The 22434-nt window shown below is 45.2% G+C and overlaps 1 protein-coding gene across 4 annotated transcripts in view; it reads right to left on the bottom strand.

The window, feature by feature from the left end:
- The window catches only part of mcf2l2 (MCF.2 cell line derived transforming sequence-like 2), a 327596-nt gene extending 307176 nt beyond the window's left edge, over nt 1-20420 (bottom strand). For all 4 annotated transcript variants that reach the window (XM_078410194.1, XM_078410198.1, XM_078410195.1 and 1 more), the window contains exon 1: nt 20077-20420. In XM_078410194.1, the coding sequence (XP_078266320.1) occupies nt 20077-20155 (79 nt within the window). In that variant the 5' untranslated portion in view covers nt 20156-20420. The remainder of the gene's footprint in view (nt 1-20076) is intronic.
- Nucleotides 20421-22434: the final 2014 nt, after the last annotated feature.

Raw genomic sequence — 22434 nt, 5'->3', positions numbered from 1 at the left:
GGTTTCCGCCCACACTCCATAGACGTACAGGTTTGTAGGCTAATTGACTGGGTAAAATGTAAAAATTGTCCCTAGTGGGTGTAGGATAGTGTTAATGTACGGGGATCGCTGGGCGGCGCGGACCCGGTGGGCCGAAGGGCCTGTTTCTGCGCTGTATCTCTAAAAAAAAATCTAAAATGATAGGAGTTGGCCCATGTTTGGCACAGATATTGTAGACAAAGGTACTCTTTTAAAATGTATTTTTAAAATAAATGATATCAAAATCCCGCCTTAAGGATTAATAAGTGAACATAATACATTGCTATTTATAATCTAAAATATCTATTTCAATTTCCTTTCCAGCAGTAGCATAAGCCTAAATGTAAAAAAAAAACAAAATGCAGATTTAAAAGATGCAATTGAGGAAGAACATTTTAATTAATGAGCAGTAAAGATCCAGAATCCACTGCCTTTAATGGTGCAAGTCTGAGGGATGTGGGGGGAAACCGGAACACCTGAAGGAAACGCAGGCTGTGGCAGGGAAAACGTGCAAACTCCACACAGACAGCACCCAAGGTCAGGATCGTACCCAGGATCTCTGGCACTGTGAGGGTGCAGGTCTACTCTGCGCTACTGTGCTGTCCAAGAATAATCTCCACTAAGAAGTCAGAGATGAAAGCTAGGAAATTCTAATCCATAAGTAACGTATCCAATTTATAATATTTACCGCGTGATGTAGACTAAAGGAATAATCTTTACTCCTCCACCATTAGCTAACATCTATATTTACTTTTTTTAGTTTAGAGATACAGCACGGAAACAGGCCCTTCGGACCACGCCGGCCAGCGACCCCCGCACATTAACACTATCCTACACACACCAGGGACAATTTTTACATTTACCCAGCCGATTTACCTACAAACCTGTACGGATTTGGAGTGTGGGAGGAAACCGAAGATCTCGGAGAAAACCCACGCAGGTCACGAGGAGAACGTACAAACTCCGTACAGACAGCACCCGTAGTCAGGATCGAACCCGGGTCTCCGGCGCTGCAAGTGCTGTAAGGCAGCAACTCTACCGCTGCACCACCGTGACCGCCCAATGTCAGGTATTTAAATAGATGCTTGTAATTATGCCTAATTCTACCCTATTTCTCAAATATTAGTGAAGGATATAATAAAAAAACATTAGTCAGCACATAATTATCCCAGCGCGCACCTACGCTCAATCCCCTGGACTTCGTGTAATTTTCATGCCTCGTGGATCTTATCAAGCCCTGCCTTGTTGCTGGAGTACCGTTTAAGCTGCAACTCATCAAGACGTGGATGGTACTGATGGTGTCTTGACAGCTTCAGCTCTCAAAGATCAACAGTTTCTAAATACCTTGAATACATTTAAAACTATCCTATTTTTAAATCATTTAAATTAATGTATATTTAACTTGTGCAAATAAATTCCTCTCCCTCTTCCTCCCCTTCTCTCTCTCTCCCCCTCTCTCTCTCTCCCCCCTCTCCCTCCCCCCTCCGCCCCCCCTCTCTCTCCCTCCCCCCTCTCTCTCCCTCCCCCTCTCTCTCCCTCCCCCCTCTCTCTCTCTCCCTCCCCCTCTCTATCTCTCCCCCCATCTCTCTCTCTCTCTCTCTCCCCCATCTCTCTCTCTCTCCCCCCCTCTCTCTCTCCCCCCTCAATATATTTACATCTATTGCATCCGCTGCTCCAGATGTCAACTTATTTACATCGGCGAAACCAAGCGCAGGCTCGGCGATCGTTTCGCTCTCTCTCCCCCCTCTCTCTCTCCCTCCCCCCCCTCTCTCTCTCCCCCCCTCAAGGCCCCTTTCGACCTCATTTCCTGTTTGAATCCCATGCTTTATATTCCTCAAAGCCCTGTCCGATTCCATCTTCCTAAACATTATATATGCTTTCTTTTGTAATTTGAGTTTCCGCAATTTAGCACTCTCCCCTCCACCACCCAGAGGGTTTAGTTTAGAGATACAGCGCGGAAACAGACCAGAGTCCGCGCCGACCAGCGATCCCCGCACATTAACACTATCCTATACACACTAGGGACAGTTTACATCTCTATCAAGCCAATTAACCTACTAACCTGTACGTCTTTGGAGTGTGGGAGGAAACCAGAGCTTCCCGGAGAAAACCCACCCAGGTCACAGGGAGAACGTACAAACTCCGTACAGACAGCACTCATTGTCAGGATTGAACCCATGTTTCTGGGGTTGTAAGGCAGCAACTCTACCACTACGCCACCGTGCCGACTAATCCTTAATCATAACTATCAATAGACAATAGACAATAGACAATAGACAATATCTTATTGTAAAGAGTTGTGATCACGGTTTAGAAAATACTCTCCCACTGAAACCCAAATCATCTGGTCAGGCTCATTTCTCGCTACAAGGCCTAGAGTGCTAGGATGCTACTTGAATTAGAGAGTATTAGTTAAGTGGAGAGGTTGGGCAAACATATTTTTCTGGAGCATCAGAGGCCGAGGGGAGATCTGGCCGACGTTTATAAAATGATGTGAGGCACAGATAGGGTAGACAGCCAGAATCTTCTTCCCAGGGAAGAAATGTCAATTACCAGAGGGCATCGTTTTTTTCAAAATAGTTCCTATTTTAGGTGCGCAAAATGTGTTGCCAGGGGCGATGGTAAAAGAAGATATAGTAGAGGCGTTAGTGTAGGAATTCGTTTCAGTAGATTCAGCCAGACCTGGTGAGTCAGAGGGCCTGTTCTAGTGTTGCACTCATTATTGTCAGTGTCATCTTGTGTCATTATTTATGTGATACAATTGGTGTAATATTTATCAAAACGTCTGTGAACACTGAACCACAAGAGTTGATTCATCCAGTATGTTCAATTGCACAATTTGCAAGGCTCAGGTGAAATGTTTACATTTTATTTGGTGTTTTCTGGCACATTGAATGTTCTGTTGTTTTGGTTGCATAATTAAATCTAATTGCTAAACAGATATGAATGTGCTACTTTAACCTATCTGCGCATAAATATTGAAAACAGCGTCTTTGGGTCCCAGAGCTCAGAGGGTCTATTTCAAAGACGAGCAGGGATCAAGTAGATCAGCCACTATAACTTTTTATCCATTGCTGGAGTTAGTCAATCACATTAATAGATTCTGTCTTTCCAGGTGAGACAGAGGTTCACCTGCACCTCCTCCAACCTCATCTATTGTATCCGCTGCTCCAGATGTCAACTTATTTACATCGGCGAAACCAAAGGCAGGCTCGGCGATCGCTTCGCTGAACACCCGCACTCGGTCCACATTAACCAACCTGATCTCCCGGTGGTCGAGCACTTCAACTCCCCCTCCCACTCCCAGTCTGACCTTTCTGTCATGGGCCTCCTCCAGTGCCATAGTGAGGCCCACCGGAAATTGGAGGAACAGCACCTCATATTTCGCCTGGGCAGCTTGCAGCCCAGTGGTATGAACATCGACTTCTCCAACTTTAGATAGTTCCTCTGTCCCTCTCTTCCCCTCCTCCTTCCCAGATCTCCCTCTATCTTCCTGTCTCCACCTATATCCTTCCTTTGTCCCGCCCCCCCCTGACATCAGTCTGAAGAAGGGTCTCGATCCGAAACGTCACCCATTCATTCTCTCCTGAGATGCTGCCTGACCTGCTGAGTTACTCCAGCATTTTGTGAATTAATAGATTCAAAGGTAGACACGCAATTGTGGAGTAACTCAGCTGGTCAGGCAGCATCTCCTGGAGAAAAGGAATGGGTGACGTTTCGGGTCGAGACCCTTCTTCAGACTGATGTCAGGGGAGGGGGTGGGACAAAGAGAAAATGTAGTCGGAGACAGGAAGACTAGTGGGAGAACTGGGAAGGGGGAGGGGATAAGAGTGGGAAAGCAGGAGCTATCTGAAGTTAGAGAAGTCAATGTTCATACTGCTGGGGTGTAAACCAAAGATACTAGGGGAACAAGATAGACCACTCGACCCTAAAAGCCGTAGCATGTCATGGCGCCACTTTGGTAGGCAGAAACCTGCAGAAACATTTAAATAGAAAAATAACAAAAATCTGTAAATTGATAGATGAGATATATTCTGCATTTTAATGGTATCATCCCACATACTGTTCCCCCAAAACACTGATTACACTGCGAGAGGCATAGCGATCGGTGGGTTTTGCCTACTAAAATGGCGGACGTTACGCTCCTTTGCGTACTGCACTTCAGTATAGGCGATTTCAACGGAGTGGTCCATCTTGTTCCTCTGGTATCTTTGGTGTAAACTACCCAAGCGAAATATGAGGTGCTGTTCCTCCAATTTGCGCTGGGCCTCACTCTGACAATGGAGGAGGCCCAGGACAGAAAGGTCAGATTGGGAATGGGAGTGGGAGTTGAAGTGCTGAGCCAATGGGAGATCCTTTTTGAGTTTTTATTACCTTCTAAATATAATGAAAGATTACACCCTTGATGTAAATGTAAATCAAGAAACTGCAGATACTGGAAATCTGAAATAAAAAATAGCAAGCACTAGAAAGTGTCACGATGAACATCCTACACACAATCTCAAAAGGCCCAGCATCTGTGGTCAGAAATTTACTAGAGAGTATTCTAAGGGACGATACACATGCATTTAGATGCACAAGGGCTGATTAGCAATAGTCAGCATGGTTTTGTAGGCGGGTGGTCACGATTGAGATGTTTGAAGATGTGACCAAAAAGGTGGATGAGGACAGAGCTGTAGATGTTGTACAAATGGATTTCAGCACGGCATTTGACAAGGTTCCGCATGGTAGGCTGCTCTGGAAGGTTAGATCAGGTGGGATCCAAGGAGAGCTAGCCGACTGGATAGCAAATTGGTTTCATGGAAGGAAGCAGAGGGTGATAGTGGAAGGTTGTTTTTCGGAGAGGAGGCCTGTGACTAGTGGTGTGCCTCAGGGTTCAGTGCTGGGCCCGTTACTATCTGTCATCTATATCGATAATTTGGATGAGAACATACAGGGCAAGATTAGCAAGTTTGCTGATGATACAAAAGTGGGTGGTTTTTCAGATAGTGAAGATGGTTGTGAAATATTGCAGCAGGATCTGGATCAATTGGCCAGGTGGGTGGAGGAATGGTTAATGGAATTTAATACAGAGAAATGTGAGGTATTGCATTTTGGGAAGTCTAATGTGGGCAGGACCTACACAGTAAATGGTAGGGCTCTGGGGAGTGTTGTGGAGCAGAGAGATCTAGGATTGCAGGTACATAGTTCCTTGAATATGGTGTTACAGGTGGATAGGGCAGATAAGAAGGCTTTTGGCACATTGATATTCAATACTCTGGCTGATGAAGACCAATGTAGTGAGTTCATGTTACAGTTCTATAAGACATTGGTGAGGCCATATTTAAAGTATTGTGTTCAGTTTTGATCACCATATTATAGGAAAGTTGTTGTCAAACTTGAAAGTGTTCGAGATTTACCAGGAATATTGCTAGTTCTCAAGGGCCTGAGCTATAGGGAGAGGTTGACCAGGCTAGGGGTTTATTCCTTGGAGCACAGGAGATGATGCGGGGTCTTATGGAGGTGTACAAAATCATGAGAGGAATAGATCAGGTAAACATACAGAGTTGTATGTGCAGCACAGTGGCGCAGCGGTAGAGTTGCTGCCTTACAGCGAATGCAGCGCCGGAGACTCAGGTTCGATCCTGACTACAGGCGCCATCTGTACGGAGTTTGTATGTTCTCCCCGTGACCTGCGTGGGTTTTCTCCGAGATCTTCGGTTTCCTCCCATACTCCAGAGACGTACAGGTATGTAGGTTAATTGGCTGGGCAAATGTAAAAATTATCCCTAGTGTGTGTAGGATAGTGTTAATGTGCGGGGATCGCTGGGCGGCGCGGACCCGGTGGGCCGAAGAGCCTGTTTCTGCGCTGTATCTCTAAATCTAAAAAATCTAAATCAGAGTAGGAGAAATCGAGAACCAGAGAACATAGTTCCAAGTTCTCCATGGTAAATACTCATTGAGGACCTAGCCCATCTTCTGTGGCTCCACACATTCCTTTGATTCCTGAGGGCCCCATTCTTTCTCAGGTTACCCGTTTCCCCCTATTGTACCTGCTTATACCTGCCCAGTGCCTCCTTCTTATTCTTGATCAGAGCCTCAGTTGCTCTCATCATCCAAGCTTCCTTGTGCCCACCTGCCCTGCCCTTCACTCCAACAGCAACATGCATTCCATGAACCTGTCAGCACAGTTTTAAACACATCTCACTTTCCATACATTACTGTTCCATCAAACGACCTGCTCCAATCAACTCCAATTCTAATCAACTCCAATTAACATCAAAGGTATTTATTCACAAAATGCTGGAGTAACTCAGCAGGTCAGGCAGCATCTCTGGAGAGAAGGAATGGGCGACCTTTCGGGTCGAGACCCTTCTTCAGACTGATGTCAGGGGGGTGGGACAAAGGAAGGATATAGGTGGAGACAGAAAGATAGAGGGAGATCTGGGAAGGGGAAGGGAAGAGAGGGACAGAGGAACCATCTAAAGTTGGAGAAGTCGATGTTCATACCGCTGGGCTGCAAGCTGCCCAGGCGAAATATGAGGTGCTGTTCCTCCAATTTCCGGTGGGCCTCACTATGGCACTGGAGGAGGCCCATGACAGAAAGGTCAGACTGGGAGTGGGAGGGGGAGTTGAAGTGCTCAGCCACCGGGAGATCAGGTTGGTTAAGGCGGACTGAGCGAAGGTGTTGAGCGAAGCGATCGCCGAGCCTGCGTTTGGTTTCGCCGATGTAAATAAGTTTTTTTTTCAAAATGTGGTCACAGAGCAGGAGGGCAGGAGAAATCACAGAGGGGGAGCAGTGAGAGAGCATGTTGCTAAACTCTCGTCGAAGAGAGGAGGAGAACTTCTTCAAAGTTGACATACCTTGAGGAGAAATCGCAGTGGAGCAAAAGGTAGTGTAAAAGGAAATTAACATTAGATATGTTAAGAGAAAAGGATTAGCAAAGACAATCCTTGAAGGCAGACACGGGTGAAATTATTATGTGTAACAAGGAAATGGCAGAAGAGTTGAACAGGTACTTCGGATCTGTCTTCACTAAGGAAGACACAAACAATCTCCCAGATGTACCAGAAGACAGAGGATCTAGGGGGGTAAAGGAACTGAAATAAATTTTCATTAGGCGAGAAATAGTATTGGGTAGACTAATGGGACTGAAGGATGATAAATCCTCAGGGCCTGATGGTCTGCATCCCAGGGTCCTCAGGGAGGTGGCTCTAGAAATAGTGGACGCATTGGTGATCATTTTGCAATGTTCAATAGATTCAGGATCAATTCCTGTGGATTGGAGGATAGCTAATGTTATCCCACATTTCAAGAAAGGAACGAGAGAGAAAATGGGGAATTACAGACCAGTTAGACTGACATCGGTGGTGGGGAAGATGCTGGAGTCAATTATTAAAGAGGTAATAACGGTGCATTTGGATAGCAGTAAAAGGATAAATCCAAGTCAGCATGGATTTATGAAAGGGAAATCATGCTTGACTAATCTTCTGGAATTTTTTGAGGATGTGACAAGTAAAATGGATGAAGGGGAGCCAGTGGATGTAGTGTATCTAGACTTTCAGAAAGCCTTTGATAAGGTCCCACACGGGAGACTGGTGAGCAAAATTAGAGCACATGGTATTGGGGGTAGGGTGTTAACATGGATAGAGAATTGGTTGGCGGACAGGAAACAAAGAGTAGGAGTAAACGGGTCCTTTTCAGAATGGCAGGCAGTGGCGAGTGGAGTGCCGCAAGGCTCGGTGTTGGGGCCACAACTGTTTACCATATATATTAATGATTTGGATGAAAGAATTAGAAGTCACACTAGCAAGTTTGCAGATTACACAAAGCTGGGTGGCAGTGTCAACTGTGAAGAGGATGTTAGGAGGTTGCAGAGTGACATGGACAGGTTGAGTGAGTGGGCAGATGCATGGCAGATGCAGTATAATATAGATAAATGTGAGGTTATCCACTTTGGCGGCAAAAACAAGGAGGCAGATTATTATCTCAATGGTGTCAGGTTAGGTAAGGGGGAAGTGCAGCGAGACCTGGGTGTCCTTGTACACTAGTCACTGAAGGTTGGCGTGCGGGTACAGCAGGCAGTGAAGAAAGCTAATGGCATGTTGGCCTTCATAACGAGAGGATTTTACAATAGGAGTAAAGAGGTTCTTCTGCAGTTGTATAGGGCCCTGGTAAGACCACATCTGGAGTATTGTGTGCAATTTTGGTCTCCTAATTTGTGGAAGGACAACCTTGTAATTGAGGCAGTACAGCGTCGGTTCACAAGATTGATCCCTGGGATGGCGGGACTGTCATCTGAGGAAAGATTGAAAAGACCAGGCTTGTATTCACTGGAGTTTAGAAGGATGAGAGGGGAGCTTATAGAGACGTATAAAATTATAAAAGGACTGGACAAGCTAGATGCAGAAAAAATGTTCCCAATGTTGGGGGAGTCCAGAACCAGGGGCCACAGTCTTAGAATAAAGGGCCTTCATTTAAAACTGAGGTGAGAAAGAACTTTTTCACCCAGAGAGTTGTGAATTTGTGGAATTCTCTGCCACAGAGGGCAGTGGAGGCCAAATCACTGGATGGATTTAAGAGAGAGTAAAGGGCCTGTCCCACGTAGGCGATTTTTTTAGACGACTGCCGGCGACTGTCAAAGTCGTAGCAGATTGCCGAAATTTTCTTTTACCCGACGACAATGACCACGACAATGCCGAGTCAGGTCGAGATTACACCGTCTTCGGAAACATCGCGAAATTCCCACGCTGTCAATGCTTCTCCGGCGTCCTAATTTTCGCTGAAATCACTGACAAGTCGGTAATTACTTGAGAGTTTTGAACTATGACATCTTGCCCGGGTTACTTGAAAACCAAGCTTCACGGTAACAAGGAATAAACTGGATTGACTTCTAGTTTACTAATAGCAGTATTAAGAAATTTAATTTTAAATGTGGTTGAATGGATTTTTGTGCGGTGTGTGGGCATTCTTTGAAAATGTACGGGAGATGCATATCTGGTTTCTGGGTTGCATATCTGGGTTGGGAGCCTACTTTAAATGTAATCGCTGATGGCCATAAACATCGCGAAAATTCCCACGCTTACCTGACCGTCAAACTGTCGCCTCCAATCTACCTGTCAAATGTCCTGACGGTAAATAAATTGGTTAAACACAAGTATTTGATGGTATCTTCAAATGACTTTACTTAATTTAATATTACGTGCTTCTAAATGCATCTAAGAGAACCTAGCAAACCTGGGGACAGCATGCGACAGCGCCCGCAATAAGCAACGATACTTGGCGACAAGCCAGCTGTCGCCGAGAAATTTCACTCCGGAAGATTTCTCGGCGACGCGCTGAGTTCCACTACGATTCTTGGAAGACTCCTCACGATCATGCCAGCGACACCCGGCGAACTGTCGGCGACAGCCTAGTCACCGGCAGTCGCCTTAAAATCGCCTAAAGTGGGACAGGCCCTTTAAATAGAGCTCTAGGGGCTAGTGGAATCAAGGGATATGGGGAGAAGGCAGGCGCGGCTTACTGATTGTGGATGATCAGCCGTGATCACATTGAATGGCAGTGCTGGCTCGAAGGGCTGAATGGCCTCCTCCTGCACCTATTTTCTATGTTTCTATGTTACTCAATAACCAAAAGTCTGTTGCCTCCTTTTGCTCAGGTTTATTTCATTCACATGTTTAAACTATAATGTTTTATTCTTAATGTTTTAATGTTTTATGCTTTATTCTTAATTGTTTACTCTATGTTCGTGTTGTTACTTGCGAGCACATTCCTTGTATGTGTACATACTTGGCCAATAAACTTATTCAATTCAATTCAATTCTCATGTTAGTGTTAAGTAAGCGATTGAAGAGGATATTTCGGGATGGGATTAACTCCCATTTGGAGGAGAATGGGTTAATTAGGGACAGACAGCAAGGCTTTGTACATGGCAGACCATAACGATTGAGTTTTTTGAGGAGGTGATGAACGGTAGGCTGGTGGATGTTGCCTGCATGGATTTTAGTAAGGCATTTGATAAGGTCCCCCATGGTGGGCTGATCCAAAAGAAAAATCAGATGCACTGGATTAACAGTGACTTTGTCGAATGGATTCAGAATTGGCTTAATGGCAGAAGACAGAGGATTGTGGTGCTTGGGCAATATTGAGGCTGGAGGTCTGTGACCTGTGGAGCAGAGATCTGTGCTGGGACCTCTGCTGCTTGTGATGTATATAAATGACTTTACTTAGTTAGTAGGTTTGCAGATGACACCAAGATTGCTGGGGCCGCGGACCGTGAGGAGAGCTGTAAAGGTAGAGAGTGGGATATAGATCATCCACAGAGATAGACGGAGAAATGGCAGGTGGTTTAATCCAAGCATAAGTGAGGTGTTGCACCTAGGGAGGTCAAATGCAAGGGCAAAATATACCATTAGTGGCATGATCCTCAACAGCATTGATATCCAAAGGGACCGTCGGGCCCACAGTGCCCTGAAAGTAGCAACACAACTAGATAAAGTTGTAAAGATGGCACATGGTACGTTTGCCTTTATACGTTGGGGTGCTGAGTACAAGAGTCAGGATGTCATGAAACAGCTTTATGGGACTTTGGTTCGGTCACATTTGGAGTATTGCGTGCAGTTCTGATCACCCCCGTTGTAGGAAGGATGTGAAGGCTTTGGAAAGGGTGCAGGGGAGGTTTACCGGAGTGGTGTTGGGGCTTCGACTAGGGGATATTTGCCACAAGGAAGGGTCGCACACACTTGGGCTGTTTTCTCTTGGATTGTTATGTTTTTCTACACTGAGGGTGGCGCGTGCCTGGTGGTTGAAGCACATGTGACCCTGGTCTTTCAGAGGCATTTGGATGGGTCTATTGACATGCAGAGACTGAAGGGATATGGATTATACACAGGTAAATAAGAGATGGTCTTGGCATGATGTTCTGCACAGACATTGTGATCCTAAGGGCCTGTTCTTGTGCTGTACTGTTTTATGTTCTATGTTCTAAGGAACAACAGTAGCTACTCTCCAGACCTCAGTGACCTCACTTGTGGCTAGAGAAGATGCAAAAATCTTAGTCAAGGCTCCTGCAACTTCATCTCTTGTCTCTCTCATAACCTGGGAGAGATCTCACCAGGTCCTTGATGCTCTTCAAGAGCCACAACCTCTCCTCCTTCTTTATCTCATCGTGCCCTTGCATCTACATATTCTCCACACTGATCTCACTGTCCTCCATGTCCTTCTCCCTGGTGACTATAAATGCAAACTACTTGCCCACATTCCCAGACTCCAAGCACAAATTCCCTCCTTTATCCTTGAGTAGCCCTACCTTCTCCCTAGTTACCTTCTTGTTTTTAATGTAGGTGTAAAGAGCTTTGGCATTTTGTGCTCCTTCTAATGATCCGCTGAGTTATTTCCTCCTTCCTTGATCTGATTCCGAATTGTTAAACCTTAGTTGCACCTAGTTTTTTTTCTTTTTGATCAAACTTCCAACCTCTCTGGTCTTAACTAGCTACCTTTATTTGCCATCCCTCCTTCTCCTGGAACATGTTGGCTCTGAACTATAATCAACTGGCCTTTAAACGATTCCAGTGTTAGATGTGGACGTCCCTAATAACATCTGCTCCCAGTGTATCCTCCCGAGCCACTGCCTAATAATGCTATATTCTCCTTTACTCCAATTTAGTTTATTCCCACAAGGTCCAGATCTCTCCTGAATCTAATTAAACTAAAAACTTCTGGAGTTGCAATCACCGTCCACAAAATGCTCTTCCACTACCACACCAGTCACCTGGCCAGGCTCATTTCCAAACACAAGGCCCAGCATGTTCCTTTCTCAGGTTGGACTATCCACATACAGCTTAAGGAAACGCTCTTGGATGCACCCAACGCATTATGCCCTGTCTAAGCAATTTTCATAATCATAATCATCATAATCATCATAATCATACTTTATTAGCCAAGTATGTTTTGCAGCATACGAGGAATTTCATTTACCGTACAGTCATACCAATAAAAAGCAACAGGACACACAAAATACATTTTAACATGAACATCCACCACAGTGACTCCTCCACATTCCTCACTGTGATGGAAGGTGAAAAAAAGTTCAACCTCTTCCCTTCTTTGTTGTCCCGCGGTCGGGGGCCTCGAGCCTTCCGTTGACGGGGCGATCAGCTCCCGTAGCCGGCGGCGTTTGGATTTTCTGCATCGGGGCGATCAAGCTCCTGCATCGGGAGGGAATCTCAGCTCCCCCATGCTGGGCGATCAGACCCGGGTCAGGGCTAGCTGAACCTTCTGCGATTTGGAGCTTCCCGACATCGGTCTCTACCCAAGACTGCGAGCTCCTCGATGTTGAAGTCCGCAAGCCGCAGTTGGAGCGTGGATCCCAGGCAAGGAATCGGAGGCTCCGATGGTAAGTCCACGACCCCGCGATGGGTCTCAAAGTCAGTCCCGAGCAAGTTGCATTTTTGCATTGTGCAAGCCCCAGACAATATTGTAGAAGTTAAAGCCACCCACGAAGATAACCCGAGATAAACACACAATGGAGGAGTAGCTCAGCGGGACAGGCAGCATCTCTGGAGGGAAGGAATGGGTGACGTTTCAGGTTGAGACCCTTCTTCAGGCTGGTAACCCTGGTGCTTTGGCATATCAGTTTTAAACGGCCTCCCCTTTATTCTTAGACTGTGGCCCCTGGTTCTGGACTCACCAAACATTGGGAACATTTTTCCTGCATCTAGCTTGTCCAGTCCTTTTATAGTTTTATATGTCTCTATAAGATCCCCTCTCATCCTTCTAAACTCCAGCGGATACAAGCCCAGTCTTTCCAATCTTTCCTCATATGACTTTATGAAGGTGTTTTAGATTAATTTAGTTTAGTTTAGAGATACAGCGCAGAAACAGGCCCTTTGGCCACCGAGCCTGCACTGACCAGCGATCCCCGCACATTAACACAATCCTACACACACTAGGGACAATTTACACTTATACCAAGTATACAAACCCAAGCTGATTAACCTACAAACCTGTACGTCTTTGGAGTGTGGGAGGAAACCGAAGATCTCAGAGAAAACCCAGGCGGTCATGGGAGAACGTACAAATTCCGTACAGACAGCGCCCGTAGTCGGGATTGAACCTGGGTCTCTGGTGCTGCAACGCTACAAGGCTGCAACTCTACCCCTGCGCCACCGTGCCGCTGTTGCAGACTTGCAGCTGCTTTTGGAAATTGAACAGGATCAGTCTGAAGAAGGGTCTCAAACTGAAATGTCACCCGTTCCTTCTCTCCAGAGATGCTGTCTGATCCGCTGAGTTACTCCAGCATTTTGTGCCTCTCTTAGGATGGTCACTCAGTTTTTCTATACAATTTCGAGTATTGCTTTACCCAATTAATGTCCAAGGCAAATAATTTGCTTGTAATACTGATAACATAGTTTTAAATAGTTCTGTATTACCCATGTTAAAGGATGTGCGGCTTGAAATTATTCCCTTAAATGTGATGGGCACCATGTTAGAGAAAAGATGCAGTCAACATGGAAAGGGTACAGAGACGATTTACAAATATGTTGCCAGGGCTAGTGGGTTTGAGCTGTAGGGAGAGGTTGAGTAGGCTGGGACTCTATTCCTTGGAGCGCAGGAGGATGAGGGAGGGTCTTATTGAGGTGTACAAAATCACGAGAGGAATAGATCGGGTAGATGCACACAGTCTCTTGCCCAGAGTAGGTGAATTGAGGCCAGAGAACATAGGTTTAAGGTGAAGGGGAAAAGATTTAATAGGAATCTGAGGGGTAACCTTTTCACACAAAGGAGCAGTTAGACAGATCCATGGATAGGACAGGTTTGGAGAGATATGGGCCAAGCTCAGGCAGGTGGGACTAGTGTAGCTGGGGCACGTTGGCTGACTTGGGCAAGTTGCGCCTGTTTCCATTTGTATCACTGTATGACTCGAAGATGCAGGTGGAGTTGGCAAAGGTGGTGGTGAGGTGGCAGAATGGGCAGTCACCAAACACTCCAACCCTGTCCTCTGAGATTGGCAGTGGTCTCACCACTGCTGGAAGCCAAGTACATGATAGGATAATCCCCCTAGATTTGGTTTCAGCAATAATGCAGCATGAAAGCAAACAACGACTTACTGTAAGCGTAATGAATCGATTCCTACCACCAATGATTGTGCAGACTGCAATAATATATGTCTAATGGGACTATGTATTCATTTCCGAACCAAGCAGTTTTGAAATTTGAGTCAGAAGTCATCTATTCCTTTTCCCCCCGACTCTCAGCCTGAAGAAGGGTCTCGACCCGAAACATCACCTATTCCTTTTCTCCAGAGATGCTGTCTGACCCACTGGGTTCTTCCAGCTTTGTGTGTGTATCTTGGATCAGAAGAACGTGGACAGATCCATAATGTGCAGTCTTAAACTTTATGTTCAAACTTAAACGTATCTATAACACTATATTCAGTATTCTGTTTCCTTTCTCTATTTGCACCACCTGTTGTACTCAAGGAAGATTGTGAATATGCTTACTGAAGTCTGATGGGATACTTTTAGTGCAGGAAGGAATTGCAGTTGCTGGTTTAGAAACAGAGAAACATAGAAAATAGGTGCAGGAGGAGGCCATTTGGCCCTTCGAGCCACCACCGCCATTCATTGTGATCATGGCTGATCATCCACGATCAGTAACCCATGCCTGCCTTGACACATATCCCCTTGATTCCACTAGCCCCTAGAGCTCTATCTAACTCTCTTTCAAATAATTCAACCAGTGAATTGGCCTCCGCTGCCTTCTGTGGCAGAGAATTCCACAAATTCACAACTCTCTGGGTGAAAAAGTTTCTTGTCACCTCAGTTTTAAATGGCCTCCCCTTTATTCTTAGACTGTGGCCCCTGGTTCTGGACTTCCCCAACATTGGAAACATATTTCCTGCATCTAGCTTGTCCAGTCCTTTTATGATTGTATACGTCTCTGTAAGATGGAGTAACTCAGCAGGTCTGACAGCATAGAAACATAGAAAAATAGGTGCAGGAGTAGGCCACTCGGCCCTTCGAGCCAGTACAGGTATTCAATATGATCATGGGTGATCATCTAAAATCTGTTCCCCATTCCTGCTTTTTCCCCGTATCCCTTGATTCCTTTAGCTCCAAGAGCTAAATCTAACTCTCTATTGAAAACATCCAGTGAATCGGCCTCCACTGCCCTCTGTGGCAGAGAATTCCACAGATTCACAAATGCATTCATAGGTGCAAGTCTGAGAAAACTCCAGAGAAGCTGTCTGACCCACTGAGTTACTCCAGCTTTTTGTGTCTATCTTCGAGATAACTTTTAGTTTTCAACTGCAAATAAAGCCAGGCTCCTCAGCAATTGCTTCCTTCAGCTTGTGATGAGCAGCCACACTAATGAGAAGGCACTTCATAAAATATCAGGGAAGAGAGAATTAGCAGTCTTTATCCATGACGCTGTGCTGCAGTTGGGCATTTGATAAAATATGCCGTGGATGATCCAATAAAAGATATACTGAACTTTTCACTTCATTTCAATGCTCATTCACCCATTTTGAATTGTGATTTTGTAGTCTTGTAGAAAGAAAACTATTTCTATGTTTCATGTTCATGGGTAGCACGGTTGTGCAGCGGTAGAGTTGCTGCCTTACAGCGCTTACAGCGCCAGAGACCTGGGTTCCATCCCGGTTACTGGTGCTGTCTGTGCGGAGTTTGTACGCTCTCCCCGTGACCTGCGTGGGTTTTCTCCGAGAACTTCTGTTTCCTCCCACACTCCAAAGACGTACGGGTTTGTAAGTTAATTGGCTTGGTATTAATGTAAAAAAAATTGTTCCTAGTATAGGATAGTGCTAATGTGCGGGGATCGCTGGTCGGCGCGGACCCGATGGGCCGAAGGGCCTAATTCCGTGCTGTATCACTAAATTAAACTAGTAAGCACCCTTCATGACATCATGAAGTACTTGACATCCTATGAAGAAATGTGAACAAAATAGCTGTGATGGTGATTCAGGAATAGATGCTAGACTCGGTCAATAGACAATAGACATTAGGTGCAGGAGGTGGCCATTCGGCCCTTCAAGCCAGCACCGCCATTCAATGTGATCATGGCTGATCATTCTCAATCAGTACCCCGTTCCTGCCTTCTCCCCATACCCCCTAACTCCGCTATCCTTAAGAGCTCTATCTAGCTCTCTCCTGAATGCATTCAGCGAATTGGCCTCCACTGCCTTCTGAGGCAGAGAATTCCACAGATTCACAACTCTGACCGAAAAAGGTTTTCCTCACCTCCGTTCTAAATGGCCTACCCCTTATTCTTAAACTGTGGCCCCTTGTTCTGGACTCCCCCAACATTGGGAACATGTTTCCTGCCTCTAATGTGTCCAACCCCTCAATAATCTTTTACGTTTCGATAAGATCCCCTCTCATCCTTCCAAATTCCAGTGTAATTCTTCACTGAGAAGACAAAATTCAAATTGATCCTTTTTCCTTTTTGTTTCATTCAAAAGCATTTCCAATGGTAGTGCACCCATAGTACTGCACTGAACAGTTGGCATGGAACAGGCAATTCAGTCTCTGGGGTGAATCTTGAAACCGAAACCTTCTAACTCAGATGGGGAAACTCAACAATGAGTCATGCTGCTGCTGCTGTTGTTGGCACAATTAGGGCCTCCTTTCAAAATGTCCTCTCAAACACCTTCTGTCAATTGTTTAACCCTTGTGGCAGGCCGAGCCACCTTGGTCTGGGACTGTCGCTCATCGAGCTCGAGCTCGAGCACTCGCGTGGGCCTGGCGTGATCAACGCCGACCTGGGTGGTCTGCTGGCGGTAGGCAGAGGACACTGGAGCTGGTCTCCACCTCACAGACAACACGTCAACACACACCTTGCCCTCTTGTACTGATTGTTGAGCTGCATCGTTGAAATATTAAACTGCGTGTTTATACAGCACGTGAGTCTCTGCACCCTTTTTATATTTTCTTGAAGAATATTGTGCTGTTCTTCAAATAGCACAGAAGGGGAAAGGAGCAGGGTAATTGGGGTTGGGGGAGATAGCGGGAGAAATGGCTGCACTCTAGGGTGGGATCGGCACAGAAACAGAGGGGCTAGGGAGGTATTACTTAACATTGGAGAATTCATTGTTCATAATCATTTGGCTGTAACTGGTTTATTGTTCATAAATTCTAGGAGCAGAACTAGGCCATTCGGCCCATCAGTTCTACTTGGCCATTCCATCATGGCTGATCTATCTCTCCCTCTCAACCGCATTCTCCTGGCTCTATAACCCCTGACACCCGTACTAATCAAGAATCTGTCAATCTTAGCCTTAAAAATATCCACTGACTTGGCCTCCACAGTCTTCTGTGGAAAAGAATTCCACAGATTCACCACCCTCTGACTAAAGAAATTCCTTCTCATCTCCTTTCTAAAGGTGCATCCCTCTATTCCAAGGCTGTGCCCTCTAGTCCTAGACTCTCCCACTAGTAGAAACATCCTCTCCACATTCATTCTATCCAGGCCTTTCACTATCCGGTAAGTTTCAATGAGGTCCCCCCTCATCCTTCTAAACCCCAGTGAGTACAGGCCCAGTGCTGTCAAACACACATTACATGTTAACCCACCCATTCCTGGGATCATTCTTGTAACCCTGCTCTGGACCCTCTCCAGAGCCAGCATATCCTTCCTCAGATACAGGACCCAAAACTGCTCACAATACTGCGAGGTGCAATATTGTGAGATGCTGTTCCCCAGATTGGGAATAGAAAGAGGCGTTAAAATATTTAGCAACCTGGAGATCCAGCAGGCCTTGACTGCCAGACAGAACGCATGGCCAGGTGCTAGTTTTCTTAGAAATGTGAAGAGATTCATCTTGTCACCTTGTACTCTCAACAAACTTCTACAAATGCGCCATAGTAAGTATCCTGTCTTGTTGCATCATGGCCTAGTGGGCAGGTCCAACACATAGGGATTAAAGAGGCTGCACAGCGTGGTGGAAGCAGGGTAGTCCAGCATGGCACACTTTCCCCACCATCAAAAGCATCCACTGCCTCATGAAGGTGCCATCCATCCATGAGCCATCAGCCATGAGCCATCGTCCATCGTCTGTCACCCATCGCCCATCATCCTTCACCTATCATCAAGAATTCCCATCATCCATCATCAAGAATTCCCATCATCCATCACCCATCATCAATCATCAAGAATTCCCATCATCATCATCCATCATCCATCACCCATCATCAAGAATTCCCATCATCATCATCCATCATCCATCACTCATCATCAAGAATCCCCATCGCCCATCACACATCATCATGAATCGCCAACATCTGAGCCATGTCCCCTTCTTACTGCTACCACCTGGCTGGAGGTACAGGAGCTTTAAGTCCCACATCACGAGGTTCAGGAACAGCTACTTTCCTGAAACCATCATGTTCTTGAACCAACCTGTAAACCCTATTTCTACTTCAGCAATGGAACATACTATGGTCCACCTCGTGAAGTGCCACAGATATGGTTTCCAATTGTTTTTGCGCTGATGTCTTGTTCTTGAACAGTCCTTTCGTTTTTCACTGACTTGAATCATTTTTGTATACATGTATGATTTTGTGTGCTGCCAGAATCTAAGTGCCTAAGATGTTGTTGCAAGTTTTCCATTGCCCCTGTACCGCAGTGTACTTGATAATCTAATCTAATCGCCGTGCTGCTCATTTCTATTAGCTCTGTACTTGATATGACAATAAACTGACTTGAATCAAAGTCACTAATATGGCCATGTTCTATGGAGAGAAACGCTCCACTTGGGGCACTTGTGTTTTACCAGAGACAAACTACTGGACGATTTAATATCCAGTAAACGACTGGGTATTAAATCCAAATCCACTGCGCTGTTTAAATGCATAGAATTTTTCAGCACAAGAGTAAATTATCATAGTTTAAGCATGATCTTCCCACACCACTGAGAAAAGGCACAACAATTCACAAAGACGATTTCGGTAACAGATTAAAATTCACGTGGGGGTGGGGCAGTTCATCTTGCCCGTTACATTTCCTTTGATTATCTGTGCATGTGCATATAACATTGCTTTTTTTAATTCCCACAATTGAGCAGGAAAAATATATAAATGATAACAGATTGAAATGACCATGTTGCAATATTACGGTTCAAAGGATAGTCCCAAACGGCTTTATCTCTGAGGTTATGACATCATTTGCATCTCTCGTGAGTCATTGTCTTTAGATTGTAATCCACCTTTCATTGTTCTCAGTGAAGCTGCTGTTGCAAAAGGGAAGAGCAAACTAATAGCTGAACCAACGTGTTAGTATTTCACTGAGTTAATTATTTTTGAATACCCATGATGAACCAACAACATTACACAATTTTGCGCCCAAATAAATGGAATTAAGTGCAAACCATTGTTGGAAGTTAATATCACTTGAAGGGCACCAGAAACACACCCATGGATATTCGTTCCAAAAATCTCTGTGCTTTTTCCATTAAAGGAAAAAAATAATCTAGATACTGGGACATATTTCACCTTTAAATAAGAAAATATGATGACTTACCAAGTCAAAGCAAACATGGATCAGATGTCTAATCCCTGACTCTATATATGTTGAAAACCACAAACTCAGTTTCATGCATCTGTAACCTTTATCCTTTATTTATACTCTGCCCCCCTTCCCTCCCTTTAAGAAGTGGTGAGCAAGTGCAGATTAACCATCAAACCAAAGCAGTTTTATTCTGTGAAATCATTTTCTGACCACTGGGATTTGAGTCCTTCCACCCAATACATCAGTCATTAAAGCATCCATATATTTCACTGAATTAGAACAAGTTACATGAAATGGCAGGTGAGTGTTTCAATAATTAACCACAAATTACCAAGCAGAATGTCCTGTTTCTGTGATGTAACACCAGGTTAATTAATTCAAAATAATTTTCCAGCAATATTTTTACATCCTAGCACCTCCAAAGGTTTTTCTCGAAATATATATTTTCTCAAATTGCGCAGGGTTTTGTTTTCGGCCAACATAATGGTTTCAAATGGGTTTATCAAAGATGCTCTTGCTGCAGGAGTAAATGACACAGTTTAGTTATTTCTTACCGACATGGGTGATGACATTGATCAGCCGCTGTGTGAGCTCTTGGTGTGACATTTCTTCCTGTCTGAGGCAGAGGAGCATGTCCCGGTCCCCAGCTCCAGATCTCCAGCTGCTCCCGTGGAAGCCCCTCAAACACACAAAGGCAAGTGCCACTCCCAGTGGCAATATTCCATTCAAGATACAGGAGCTGATGCAGTTATTTTCCACAACAGACCATTATTTTTGTTGTTCATCTTCAACACATTCAAAGAAGAAGAAAAACACAGACTTAAAGCAAGAGGGCTCGGCATCTGGATATTCTTGGAGATGCGAGGACAAAGCTGATGAATTTCTGCATGGTGCTGCTCCAGCTCATTTCTATCAGCGTTGAGTCAGCCTCTAGTAGCAAATCAGTGTGCGGCTACCTGCCTCCAGGGAGATGCTGGGTGGCAGGGCTTTACATCAAAACCTGGAGCAATGGATCCACAGGACTGGAGCCAGCACAGCAGTGAAAGCATATTGATCTGCCCCTTTACTTGTGTAAACATAAACATTCTGCCTTTTTACAGTGGAAGTAAAATTAAATTCCTGCTGACACCGCAATCATTAAGGAGAAAAAAAAAGCCTTTTAGTCTATAGTAAAGATTTATCGGCATGACGTTTTATTTTTCCTTTGGATTTTCCTGTCTACGATCATCGATTAAATAATATTTTTTTGCTGACGCATGTCCATTTGCTGCTTCACCTGACGAACTCTGATAAATACCAGCATGGTTTAGGGATGCCTTATCTGCCAAGGACTCCAAATTTGGTCTCCAAATTTGAGGAAGGATATTCTTGCTATTGAGGGCGTGCAGCGTAGGTTTACTAGGTTAATTCCCGGAATGGCGGGACTGTCATATGTTGAAAGACTGGAGGGACTAGGCTTGTGTACACTGGAATTTAGAAGGATAAGAGGAGATCTTATCGAAACGTATAAGATTATTAAGGGGTTGGACACGTTAGAGGCAGGAAACATGTTCCCAATGTTGGCCTCCTCCTGCACCTATTGTCTATTGTCTATTGACCAAATTGAGTATAGAAGTTGGGAGGTCATGTTGCAGTTGTATAAGACGTTGGTGAGGCCACATTTAGAATATTGTGTTCAGTTCTGGGCACTGTGTTATAGGAAAGATGTTGTCAAGCTGGAAAGGGTACAGTGACATTTGCGAGGATGTTGCCAGGACTAGATGGTGTGGTTGGGTAGGCTGGGAATCTATCCCTTGGAGCGCAGGAGGATGAGGGGAGATCTTATAGAGGTGTACAAAATCATGAGAGGAATAGATCGGGTAGATGCACAGAGTCTCTTGCTCAGAGTAGCGGAATCGAGGACGAGAGGACAGAGGTTCAAGGTGAAGGGGAAAAGATTTAATAGGAATCCGAGAAGTTACTTTTTCACACAAAGGGTGGTAGGTGTATGGAACAAGCTGCCAGAGGAGGCAATTGAGGCAGGGGCTATCGCAACGTTTAAGAAACAGTTTGATAGGTACATGGATAGGACAGGTTTGGAGGGATATGGACCAAACACAGGCAGGTGGGCCTAGTGTAGCTGGGACATGATGGCCGGTGTGGGCGAGTTGGGCCGAAGGGCCTGTTTCCATGCTGTATCACTCTGACGCTATGGGCAAAGCCACTAAAGCCTCCACGAAGGGTCAAAGTGGTGAAGGTTTTTCACACAGTCCTGGGAAAACATCTGAGAACTATCTCCAACACCTCAAGGGGCTGTTTTTGAAAAAAAAAGCAGAAATCAGTATCTTCAATGGTGATTGCACCCCCAACATGTGGTTTAAATGAAAGAAATGCAAACAGGTGCTGTAAAGTTTGAGGATGTACATGTAACAGGCCTTTAAAGAATGCTGCAATTGAGTGGTTCGGGAAGATTTACAATAAGATTCATAATGTAAACAAAACAATTTACAGTACAATAACAATTTACAGTGGGCGGCACGGTGGCGCAGCGGTAGAGTTGCTGCCTTACAGCGAATACAGCGCCGGAGACTCAGGTTCGATCCTGACTACGGGCGCCGTCTGTACGGAGTTTGTGCGTTCTCCCCATGACCTGCGTGGGTTTTCTCCGAGATCTTCAGTTTCCTCCCACACTCCAAAGACGTACCGGTTTGTAGGTTAATTGGCTGGGCAAATGTAAAAATTGTCCCTAGTGGGTGTAAGAAGTGTTAGTGTGCGGGAATCGCTGGGCTGCGCGGACCCGGTGGGCCGAAGGGCCTGTTTCTGTGCTGTATCTCTAAATCTAAAGATCTAAAAACAAATCTGTAAAATTCTGCTGAGCAAGGGAGGGAGAACTAATCTGTGCTGCAGTGACCATTTTTAACTCTTTGGCCCAG

The sequence above is a fragment of the Rhinoraja longicauda genome, chromosome 13 (assembly GCF_053455715.1).
Source record: "Rhinoraja longicauda isolate Sanriku21f chromosome 13, sRhiLon1.1, whole genome shotgun sequence".
In the NCBI taxonomy this organism is placed as follows: Eukaryota; Metazoa; Chordata; class Chondrichthyes; order Rajiformes; family Arhynchobatidae; genus Rhinoraja; species Rhinoraja longicauda.
This window is presented reverse-complemented; position numbering and strand designations above follow the sequence as displayed.